This window comes from Lethenteron reissneri, chromosome 46 (assembly GCF_015708825.2).
Source record: "Lethenteron reissneri isolate LAM-NWPU_2019-01 chromosome 46, ASM1570882v1, whole genome shotgun sequence".
Lineage (NCBI taxonomy): Eukaryota > Metazoa > Chordata > Hyperoartia > Petromyzontiformes > Petromyzontidae > Lethenteron > Lethenteron reissneri.
The window spans coordinates 5519249-5531938 of NC_083824.1; the positions used below are offsets into that span (position 1 = coordinate 5519249).

The 12690-nt window shown below is 44.7% G+C and overlaps 1 protein-coding gene across 1 annotated transcript in view; it reads right to left on the reverse strand.

The window, feature by feature from the left end:
* LOC133354049 (uncharacterized) overlaps positions 1 to 12690 on the reverse strand; it is a 26655-nt gene continuing 13965 nt past the window's right edge. The window contains exons 8-11 of the mRNA XM_061570596.1: positions 3508 to 12527; positions 2167 to 2234; positions 1445 to 1602; positions 1 to 275 (exon numbers count right to left, since the gene is read on the reverse strand). Of these exons, the coding sequence (XP_061426580.1) occupies positions 19 to 275; positions 1445 to 1602; positions 2167 to 2234; positions 3508 to 12527 (9503 nt within the window). The 3' untranslated portion in view covers positions 1 to 18. The remainder of the gene's footprint in view (positions 276 to 1444; positions 1603 to 2166; positions 2235 to 3507; positions 12528 to 12690) is intronic.

The window sequence follows — 12690 nt, forward strand, 5'->3', positions numbered from 1 at the left end:
GATGTAGACTCAGCAGTCTCAGCTGACGATGACAATGACGATGATGACTGGTGATGTCAAAGTCGCAGTCGGTGCGGATGTCTTGGAAACAGTCGTCACAGTTGTCACAGGGGCGATACGTGACATCCCCGTTGGTACCGACTCGAGCAGAGTGGAGGTATCAGCAGTGGTGGTAGGCGAATGGCTTTGCTCGGATTCACTCGCTTCGCTGGAGGAGGTGGTCGTGTATGTGTACGGTGTCGTGAGCTGACATTTGTCACCATCCTGATGTATGTCTGAAAATGAGAAAACCAGCAAATATGAATAATAAACAGCTCGATAATAACTTCATCATCATCAGCCACTACTGAATGAAGGGCTCTCAATTGACGTCACCATCCCTCACGGACCATACTTCAGTACGACTCGGAGAAGGGGGGCCCAGGACTGGTTCAGATATCATACGCCACTAAAATTAACCATGGTCGGGAATCGAACTCGGGTTGCCAAATTGGTCAAAATCTGAATTTTTACTCATACTGGAGGAATCCGATGAGCTATTAAGCTCATTTTCACATGTCCAGTCGGGGCAGGTCAGAATGTTACAACAAACAAGTTCAAAAACATGATAGGAGTGCAAAGTATAAGAAAGGGAAGCAAATCACAAAAAAATTACAATCTATTAAAAACCAAACAATTTTTTTATTTTACCAGGTAAGGCCCACTGAGCTATGTAGCTCTTTTAAAGAAGTGATCTGGCCACACATAATAGTGGACATTTATAGCAGGCAAATAATTTAAGTAAAATAAACTCCACCCCAAAGGGCCTTTTACTGAGATAAATCAAATTTAGGTATTTCAAAAAGCTAATGGCCTTTCACCGTTATGGGAAAATGGTTGTTACACATTTTCTTTATGCTGTATATCGACAATGCCAGCGATCTTATTGATTATTAAAATCCGTACACACTCCACCTACACAGGGTGGGTTTCAGGTCAAATATTTCAAGATATCGGATGATCTGATATTCAGGACCAATGTCTCATTTGTTCTTGTATTTTAATATTGTCGAATTTAAATGTATATACTGCTTATAATTCCCATGAATTACAAAAAGAAATGTAATAATTTTAGTAATTCTAAGTATTAACATTTGAATACAAAGTGTGTAAAATCAATACAACCTGTAATTATAATGTAAAGCTTTCTATATTTCAATCCTGTTATATATATTTAATAGTTATTTCACACGTCGTCACAGTTACGTCACGTAACGGCACTTTGCTGGGAAAGGAGCAGAAGCGATGGGATAGGGGCGATGTCATTTCCTACAATATCGCGTTTTCAGACCAATCTGAAACAACGCCAAAAACAAATCTGGATCGTACAAATCTTTGTAAGTAGGCCCAATATTCAGATGTTTCGGATTAATTGGAAAACCAGGAAGACATCCGTCATACCCACCATCCACAGAGTTGCTGCCACAGGCAAGAACGAATGCCCCCAATTCATTTCCTCCGTTTGTGCCATCAAGGAATTCCTCGTGAACTTCTTCTGCCAGGATGTCTTTGTCTTTTGGCCTTTTAAACTTCAGGGTTCCGTGGCAGTCCACCGAGCCTTCCCTACGGAACAAAAAAAACAAGGCTATACGTGTAAATGACAATCACGATGCGAGCCAAAGCCTTAATAGTTGGTTTCGGATTTAACTATGTGTTTGGAAAAGCAGAGATGGTCAACTCCGATGGTAAGCGACAGACGCACCGCAGGCTACATAAACCACTTTAAAGGAGTGTAACGGTCAATTCTTCTTCTTCCGTATGGATATGGCTTGATAACCTGAATGTGAAATTGTAAGTTGTTGCACTGCATCTACATCAGAAGCCGTACGACAAGCAGAACGGTCAATTGTATTGTAAGAGACATGTGTGTGTGAGGCAGGGATTAATCAAGTTGATTTTGTTCAACCAAGCGAGGACTCAAGAGACCAGGATGCAACAGTGACCTGGGGACAAAAGCAGGAATGTAAAGGTACAGCAATTAAGCAAAATATAAATGAGAGCAAAAAAAAGACAACCACGTGAAACGGCACCAGTGACACTGGCCGTGATGGCTTCTTTGACTTGACCTGATTGTCGCTTGCTACTGAGCAAACTTCGGGAGCGAGAGAATGTAAGGTGAAGTCTCACCTGAACGAATGCATCCTGCTCCGCTTGAAGTATTTCGATAGTGGACCGCTTTTGTAAATGGATTTCACCTGTGGAATGCAATATAACAGGCACACACAATTACAGCTCACATGCCATTCCAGTAGTTCAGTAAAATCTAGATATAAAGGTAACTGGTTCAACATCAGCCATGGTTAACCCACTGCTGGATTGGCCATTTTATCATGATGATATACATCCATGAATAATGTTGATAAATGTTTAAAATAACTCGATCAAACTAGTTTAAATGATATACTGCACAGTATTTTCTAAGACATTATATGCACAGGATGTCAATTAAGATTTCACACATCAAAGATGCATAATTAAACAGGCACCTACAATTAGCACGGCTGGCTACGTGCGGTGCGAAAGAAGTTCAACGTACATACGCACTTTTTTCCTTGTGTAAGTTTGCAAAAAGCGTTCTGGGAGGACAACAATTAGGTAGCCTGGCACCACTTTTCTGCACTTCACTGTTGTTTGAGTCTGGGTGAATTGGGGCTCATGAAGATTACCATTCGATGAGTGATCAGGAGCCGGCAGTACAGTAAGCGTGATCACTGCTTTCCACCGTTATCCCCTTGTGCGCATGCAACTGTTATGGTTATGTTAGCGTACTCCCGCATGTGAAACATTCTTTCAGGGTATATCATGGGAACTTTTTGCCAGTATCAAAGTATTAAAAATAAGCATAGGTTTTACCCTTGTATGTTCACCACAAGTAGCTGTGGTTATTATACACTTGATTCCTTGCACAAGGTATATATTTGGCGTTTGAACATCTTAACACCTGTTTTATTGCCAGAAAGGGTAAACCCTATTCTTCTTCTAGATTTGAAGCTTTCGTGACTGCAAAGATTCATATTCTTAGGTTTTTCGGTTAAGTCACGTAAGTAAAACATCAACTATTCTTCTTTTTCTTATTCTTCTTTTTCATAATCATTCAGGGCTTGGCCAAACATCCCAACGCTAGGACCGCCCTCCTAAAAAGGTCTGTGTTGCTATTGATTATTGTTGGCCGAGACATACTGTAGCTAAAAGGTAAAATGTAGGATTCATCCTTCAACACGATACGCTGTTTTTACAGCGAGGTTGGCACGGGGCCCCTGGTGCACGGAATGAAATGGTGGCCGCCCTGAACCAATTTTTCACTTTCGTGGCCCCGGTACCTGGGCCCCTCTGGCTCATGGGGCCTGGTGCAGTTGCACCGCCTGCACACTCCGTAATAGCTGCGCAACTGCAAAAGATGAACAACGGCCTTCATCTGTAAATGCATGTGCAACAAACATTCATTCCGAGTAACTCAATGTTCCATACCTCCTGATTCAAATCGCTCGATAGTTGTCGGAACTCGCCCGAGTTCCGATCGCTAAGCTCCGGGACAAACTCCTTGTTGAGAACTTTGAACCTGAGGCTGAACGTCTGCTCGTCGGGGGAGTCGGAGAAGCGAGGATCGGGGGCCGCCCTGGCGACCATCGTCTCGTTCAGCGTCGCCGGGGCTTCGGAGGCCCGAGACTCGGCAGCTGTGGTCAAGGCGACGGTCGTTAACGTGGGGATGGACGAGAACGTCGCGGTCGGGAGTGAAGCTGAAGACGCGACGGCCTGCGACGGCCTTGAGGAAGCCGCACTAGGCGATGCTGATGATGCCAACGGTGGCGTTGTTTCTTGAGATTTCGGAGATGTTGATGCAAGAGAATCAGAGGGAGTCGCTTCCTCCGTGCGCGTGAGGTGACTTGACTGCTCAGACGTAAAAGTGGATGTTGTGCGTGAAGAAGCAGATGTAGAAGCCATGGATTCCGATGATGAAGCCGATGCAGGTGGCATTGAGGAATATTGAGCCGATGGTGAGCCACTGGGTACTGAGGAGGACGGTGTTGTTTGCCGCGATTCTGGATGTGTCGAAGTGAATGAAGTTGGTCCCAAAGTTTGGTCAGACGATTCGGATGCCGTGAAGGTTTGAGGTGAAAATATCTCCGTGGAAAGAGAAGCACCTGGTGACGCAGACGCTGCATGTGTCGATGACAATCGAGAAACGGGGGATGTAGACACGGGGCTCATAGGTAGCGGAGTTATCCTAGAAGCAGCTGTCACAGTTGAGACAGAAAACCCAGAAGTGAACGATTCAGTCTGTTGTGACTCTTGCGATGTCACAGCTGATGGAGACGCGCTTGACGCAAATGACAAGTCGGTGAACGGCAGTGATTCTGGAGATGTTTGATCAGATATGTCAGATGTCACGGCTGTTTGAGATGAATATAGCTCGGTAGAAGCATAATCGCTTGATGACGCAGAAACAGACGATGTTTCAGATGTTGTTTGCTGTGACACTGCAGATGTGGACATGGGGCTCATAGGTGATGTTAGCACAGTTGCGCCAGAAGCAGCAGTAACTGTTGGTACAGGAACACTTGCAGTCATTGTCTCTGTCTGCTGGGACACTGGTGATGTGAGATCAGTCACGGTTGGTAGAGGTGAACTAGACAGTGGTGATCCTGTGTACTGTGATTCTGGAGATGTGGTATCGGTCACAGATGACACAGGAGAACTAGTTGGTGAGGATTCTGTGTACTGTGATTCTGGAGATGTGATATCAGTCGAAGATGAAACAGGAGAACTAGACAGAGGTGATCCTGTGTACTGTGATTTTGGAGAAGTGATAGAGGAAACAGATGACACAAGAGGTTGACTTGTTTCAAGAGACAGAGCAGATGCAGAAGCCACAGAAGAAGATACGGATGATACAGAAGAACCCCCAGGTGATGATGGGCCACTTGGTGTAGATGATGATGATGAGAGTGTTGTATGCCATGATTCTGGTGAAGTTGGTTCTGATGTTTGTTCAGATGAGTCAGATGTTTGATCTGAATATAGCTCAGTAGAAGCAGAGTCACTTGGGGACACAGAAACAGATGATGTCTCAGAGGTTGTTTGTTGTGACACAGGAGATGTGGAGAAGAGACTCAGACGTGATGATGTTAGTACAGTCGAAGCAGCTGACACATCTGGTACAGGAGAATCAGACAGCGGTGATCCTGTGTGCTGTGATTCTGGAGATGTGATATCAGTGACAGATGACACAGGAGAACTAGACACTGGTGATTCTGTGTACTGTGATTCTGGAGATGTGATATCAGTCACAGATGTCACAGAAGAACTAGACAGAGGTGATCCTGTGAAATGTGATTCTGGAGATGTGATATCAGTGACAGATGACACAGGAGAACTAGACACTGGTGATTCTGTGTCCTGTGATTCTGGAGATGTGATATCAGTCACAGATGTCACAGAAGAAATAGACACTGGTGATCCTGTGAACTGTGATTCTGGAGATGTGATATCAGTGATAGATGACACAGGAGAACTAGACATTGGTGATGCTGTGTACTGTGATTCTGGAGATTTTATGTCAGTCACAGATGACACAGAAGAACTAGACAGAGGTGATCCTGTGCACTGTGATTCTGAAGATGTGATATCAGTGACAGATGACGCAGGAGAACTAGACACTGGTGATCCTGTGTACTGTGATTCTGGGGATGTGATATCAGTGATAGATGATACAGCAGAACTAGTCGGTGCTGATTCTGTGTACTGTGATTCTGGGGATGTGATATCAGTGATAGATGACACAGGAGAACTAGACAGAGGTGATCCTGTGTACTGTGATTCTGGAGATGTGATATCAGTCGCAGATGACCGAGAAGAACTAGACAGTGCTGATCCTGTGAACTGTGATTCTGGAGATGTGATATCAGTGACAGATGACACAGGAGAACTAGAGAGTGGTGATCCTGTATACTGTGATTCTGGAGATGTTTGATCAGATATGTCAGATGTCACGGCTGTTTGAGATGAATATAGCTCGGTAGAAGCAGCATCGCTTTGTGACACAGAAATAGACGATGTCTCAGATGTTGTTTGCTGTGAAACTGCAGATGTGGACATGGGGCTCATAGGTGATGTTAGCACAGTCGCGTCAGAAGCAGCCGTCACAGTTGGTACAGGAACACTTGCAGTCATTGTCTCTGTCTTCTGGGACACCGGTGATGTGAGATCAGACACGGTTGGTACAGGTGAACTAGACAGTGGTGATCCTGTGTACTGTGATTCTGGAGATGTGATATCAGTGATAGATGACACAGAAGAACTAGAGAGTGTTGATCCTGTGTACTGTGATTCTGGAGAATCAGATGACACAAGAGGTTGACTAGTTTCAAGAGAAAGAGCAGATGCAGAAGCCACAAAAGAAGATACGGATGATACAGAAGAACCCCCAGGTGATGATGGGCCACTTGGTGTAGATGATGATGATGATGATGACAGTGTTGTTTGCCATGAGTCTAGTGAAGTTAGTTCTGATGTTTGTTGAGATGAGTCAGATGTTTGATCTGAATATAGCTCAGTAGAAGCAGAGTCACTTGGGGACACAGAAACAGATGTTGCCTCAGAGGTTGTTTGTTGTGACACAGGAGATGTGGACAAGAGACTCAGAGGTGATGATGTTAGTACAGTCGAAGGAGCTGCCACATCTGGTACAGGAGAATCAGACAGCGGTGATCCTGTGTACTGTGATTCTGGAGATGTGATATCAGTGACAGATGACACAGGAGAACTAGACACTGGTGATTCTGTGTACTGTGATTCTGGAGATGTGATATCAGTCACAGATGTCACAGAAGAACTAGACAGAGGTGATCCTGTGAACTGTGATTCTGGAGATGTGATATCAGTCACAGATGACACAGCAGAACTAGACAGAGGTGATCCTGTGTATTGTGATTCTGGAGATGTGATAGAGGAAACAGATGACACAAGAGGTTGACTTGTTTCAAGAGAAAGAGCAAACGCAGATGCCACAGAAAAAGATACGGATGATACAGAAGAACCCCCAGGTGATGATGGGCCACTTGGTGTAGATGATGATGATGATGAGAGTGCTGTTTGCCATGATTCTGGTGAAGTTGGTTCTGATGTTTGTTCAGATGAGTCAGATGTTTGATCTGAATATAGCTCAGTAGAAGCAGAGTCTCTTGGGGACACAGAAACAGATGATGCCTCAGAGGTTGTTTGTTGTGACACAGGAGATGTGGAGAAGAGACTCAGAGGTGATGATGTTAGTACAGTCGAAGCAGCTGACACATCTGGTACAGGAGAATCAGACAGTGGTGATCCTGTGTGCTGTGATTCTGGAGATGTGATATCAGTGGCAGATGACACAGGAGAACTAGACAGAGGTGATCCTGTGTACTGTGATTCTGGAGATGTGATATCAGTCGCAGATGTCACAGAAGAACTAGACACTGGTGATCCTGTGAACTGTGATTCTGGAGATGTGATATCAGTGACAGATGACACAGGAGAACTAGACACTGGTGATTCTGTGTACTGTGATTCTGGAGATGTGATATCAGTCACAGATGTCACAGAAGAACTAGACAGAGGTGATCCTGTGAACTGTGATTCTGGAGATGTGATATCAGTCATAGATGACACAGGAGAACTAGACATTGGTGATGCTGTGTACTGTGATTCTGGAGATGTGATGTCAGTCACAGATGACACAGGAGAACTAGACAATGGTGATTCTGTGTACTGTAATTCTGAAGATGTGATGTCAGTCACAGATGACACAAAAGAACTAGACAGAGGTGATCCTGTGTACTGTGATTCTGAAGATGTGATATCAGTGACAGATGACGCAGGAGAACTAGACACTGGTGATCCTGTGTACTGTGATTCTGGAGATGTGATATCAGTCACAGATGTCACAGAAGAACTAGACAGAGGTGATCCTGTGAACTGTGATTCTGGAGATGTGATATCAGTGACAGATGACACAGGAGAACTAGACACTGGTGATTCTGTGTACTGTGATTCTGGAGATGTGATATCAGTCACAGATGTCACAGAAGAACTAGACAGAGGTGATCCTGTGAACTGTGATTCTGGAGATGTGATATCAGTGATAGATGACACAGGAGAACTAGACATTGGTGATGCTGTGTACTGTGATTCTGGAGATTTTATGTCAGTCACAGATGACACAGAAGAACTAGACAGAGGTGATCCTGTGCACTGTGATTCTGAAGATGTGATATCAGTGACAGATGACGCAGGAGAACTAGACACTGGTGATCCTGTGTACTGTGATTCTGGGGATGTGATATCAGTGATAGATGATACAGCAGAACTAGTCGGTGCTGATTCTGTGTACTGTGATTCTGGGGATGTGATATCAGTGATAGATGACACAGGAGAACTAGACAGAGGTGATCCTGTGTACTGTGATTCTGGAGATGTGATATCAGTCGCAGATGACCGAGAAGAACTAGACAGTGCTGATCCTGTGAACTGTGATTCTGGAGATGTGATATCAGTGACAGATGACACAGGAGAACTAGAGAGTGGTGATCCTGTATACTGTGATTCTGGAGATGTTTGATCAGATATGTCAGATGTCACGGCTGTTTGAGATGAATATAGCTCGGTAGAAGCAGCATCGCTTTGTGACACAGAAATAGACGATGTCTCAGATGTTGTTTGCTGTGAAACTGCAGATGTGGACATGGGGCTCATATGTGATGTTAGCACAGTCGCGTCAGAAGCAGCCGTCACAGTTGGTACAGGAACACTTGCAGTCATTGTCTCTGTCTTCTGGGACACCGGTGATGTGAGATCAGACACGGTTGGTACAGGTGAACTAGACAGTGGTGATCCTGTGTACTGTGATTCTGGAGATGTGATATCAGTGATAGATGACACAGAAGAACTAGAGAGTGTTGATCCTGTGTACTGTGATTCTGGAGAATCAGATGACACAAGAGGTTGACTAGTTTCAAGAGAAAGAGCAGATGCAGAAGCCACAAAAGAAGATACGGATGATACAGAAGAACCCCCAGGTGATGATGGGCCACTTGGTGTAGATGATGATGATGATGACAGTGTTGTTTGCCATGAGTCTAGTGAAGTTAGTTCTGATGTTTGTTGAGATGAGTCAGATGTTTGATCTGAATATAGCTCAGTAGAAGCAGAGTCACTTGGGGACACAGAAACAGATGTTGCCTCAGAGGTTGTTTGTTGTGACACAGGAGATGTGGACAAGAGACTCAGAGGTGATGATGTTAGTACAGTCGAAGGAGCTGCCACATCTGGTACAGGAGAATCAGACAGCGGTGATCCTGTGTACTGTGATTCTGGAGATGTGATATCAGTGACAGATGACACAGGAGAACTAGACACTGGTGATTCTGTGTACTGTGATTCTGGAGATGTGATATCAGTCACAGATGTCACAGAAGAACTAGACAGAGGTGATCCTGTGAACTGTGATTCTGGAGATGTGATATCAGTCACAGATGACACAGCAGAACTAGACAGAGGTGATCCTGTGTATTGTGATTCTGGAGATGTGATAGAGGAAACAGATGACACAAGAGGTTGACTTGTTTCAAGAGAAAGAGCAAACGCAGATGCCACAGAAAAAGATACGGATGATACAGAAGAACCCCCAGGTGATGGGCCACTTGGTGTAGATGATGATGATGATGAGAGTGCTGTTTGCCATGATTCTGGTGAAGTTGGTTCTGATGTTTGTTCAGATGAGTCAGATGTTTGATCTGAATATAGCTCAGTAGAAGCAGAGTCTCTTGGGGACACAGAAACAGATGATGCCTCAGAGGTTGTTTGTTGTGACACAGGAGATGTGGAGAAGAGACTCAGAGATGATGATGTTAGTACAGTCGAAGCAGCTGACACATCTGGTACAGGAGAATCAGACAGTGGTGATCCTGTGTGCTGTGATTCTGGAGATGTGATATCAGTGGCAGATGACACAGGAGAACTAGACAGAGGTGATCCTGTGTACTGTGATTCTGGAGATGTGATATCAGTCGCAGATGTCACAGAAGAACTAGACACTGGTGATCCTGTGAACTGTGATTCTGGAGATGTGATATCAGTGACAGATGACACAGGAGAACTAGACACTGGTGATTCTGTGTACTGTGATTCTGGAGATGTGATATCAGTCACAGATGTCACAGAAGAACTAGACAGAGGTGATCCTGTGAACTGTGATTCTGGAGATGTGATATCAGTCATAGATGACACAGGAGAACTAGACATTGGTGATGCTGTGTACTGTGATTCTGGAGATGTGATGTCAGTCACAGATGACACAGGAGAACTAGACAATGGTGATTCTGTGTACTGTAATTCTGAAGATGTGATGTCAGTCACAGATGACACAAAAGAACTAGACAGAGGTGATCCTGTGTACTGTGATTCTGAAGATGTGATATCAGTGACAGATGACGCAGGAGAACTAGACACTGGTGATCCTGTATACTGTGATTCTGGGGATGTGATATCAGTGATAGATGACACAGGAGAACTAGACAGAGGTGATCCTGTGTACTGTGATTCTGGAGATGTGAAATCAGTCGCAGATGACCGAGAAGAACTAGACAGTGCTGATCCTGTGAACTGTGATTCTGGAGATGTGATATCAGTGACAGATGACACAGGAGAACTAGAGAGTGGTGATCCTGTATACTGTGATTCTGGAGATGTTTGATCAGATATGTCAGATGTCACGGCTGTTTGAGATGAATATAGCTCGGTAGAAGCAGCATCGCTTTGTGACACAGAAACAGACGATGTCTCAGATGTTGTTTGCTGTGACACTGCAGATGTGGACATGGGGCTCATAGGTGATGTTAGCACAGTCGCGTCAGACCCAGCCGTCACAGTTGGTACAGGAACACTTGCAGTCATTGTCTCTGTCTTCTGAGACACCGGTGATGTGAGATCAGACACGGTTGGTACAGGTAAACTAGACAGTGGTGATCCTGTGTACTGTGATTCTGGAGATGTGATATCAGTGAAAGATGACACAGAAGAACTAGAGAGTGTTGATCCTGTGTACTGTGATTCTGGAGAATCAGATGGCACAAGAGGTTGACTTGTTTCAAGAGAAAGAGCAGATGCAGAAGCCACAGAAGAAGATACGGATGATACAGAAGAACCCCCAGGTGATGATGGGCCACTTGGTGTAGATGATGATGATGATGACAGTGTTGTTTGCCATGATTCTGGTGAAGTTAGTTCTGATGTTTGTTCAGATGAGTCAGATGTTTGATCTGAATATAGCTCAGTAGAAGCAGAGTCACTTGGGGACACAGAAACAGATGATGCCTCAGAGGTTGTTTGTTGTGACACATGAGATGTGGAGAAGAGACTCAGAGGTGATGATGTTAGTACAGTCGAAGCAGCTGCCACATCTGGTACAGGAGAATCAGACAGCGGTGATCCTGTGTACTGTGATTCTGGAGATGTGATATCAGTCACAGATGTCACAGAAGAACTAGACACAGGTGATCCTGTGTCCTGTGATTCTGGAGATGTGATATCAGTGATAGATGACACAGGAGAACTAGAGAGTGGTGATCCTGTATACTGTGATTCTGGAGATGTTTGATCAGATATGTCAGATGTCATGGCTGTTTGAGATGAATATAGCTCGGTAGAAGCAGCATCGCTTTGTGACACAGAAACAGACGATGTCTCAGATGTTGTTTGCTGTGACACTGCAGATGTGGACATGGGGCTCATAGGTGATGTTAGCACAGTCATGTCAGAAGCAACCGTCACAGTTGGTACAGGAACACTTGCAGTCATTGTCTCTGTCTTCTGGGACACCGGTGATGTGAGATCAGTCACGGTTGGTACAGGTGAACTAGACAGTGCTGATCCTGTGTACTGTGATTCTGGAGATGTGATATCAGTCACTGATGACACAGGAGAACTAGACAGTGGTGATCCTGTGTACTGTGATTGTGGAGAAACAGATGACACAAGAGGTTGACTTGTTCCAAGAGACAGAGCAGATGCAGAAGCCACAGAAGAAGATACGGATGATACAGAAGAAACCCGAGGTGATGATGGACCACTTGCTGTAGATGATGATGATGATGACAGTGTTGTTTGCCATGATTCTGGTGAAGTTGGTTCTGATGTTTGTTCAGATGAGTCAGATGTTTGATCTGAATATAGGTCAGTAGAAGCAGAGTCACTTGGAGACACAAGAGATGTTGAGAAGGGACTCGTCCGAAGTGAAAGAGGCGATGTAGATAGCGCGCTGACAGACGACGATTGCCCTGAGGACACATTCGGTGGGATCATTGTAGAGGTAGCCGTCTCAGCCGTCACAGGTGCACTTGATGGTTCTGCTAGCGTTGATGCATCGGTTTGGTCAGATTTAGATGTCTTTCCTGGGAGCGTGGCCACGGTCGTGTAAAGAGTTGTGAACGTACAATCTTTGGCATCCTGATGTACGTCTGAAAAGATAAAAACATTAAGTTAAATAACAAGCAAGGAAATATTTAGCACACGCGACGAGATTTGAAACTCATTTCGAGAGCAGCAGTCGAATTAGGAGGGAGCTCGCTCGGGAGCGTGACCTCCACGGAAACGGAGTCTGACGAGTTGGGGTGCCATTCA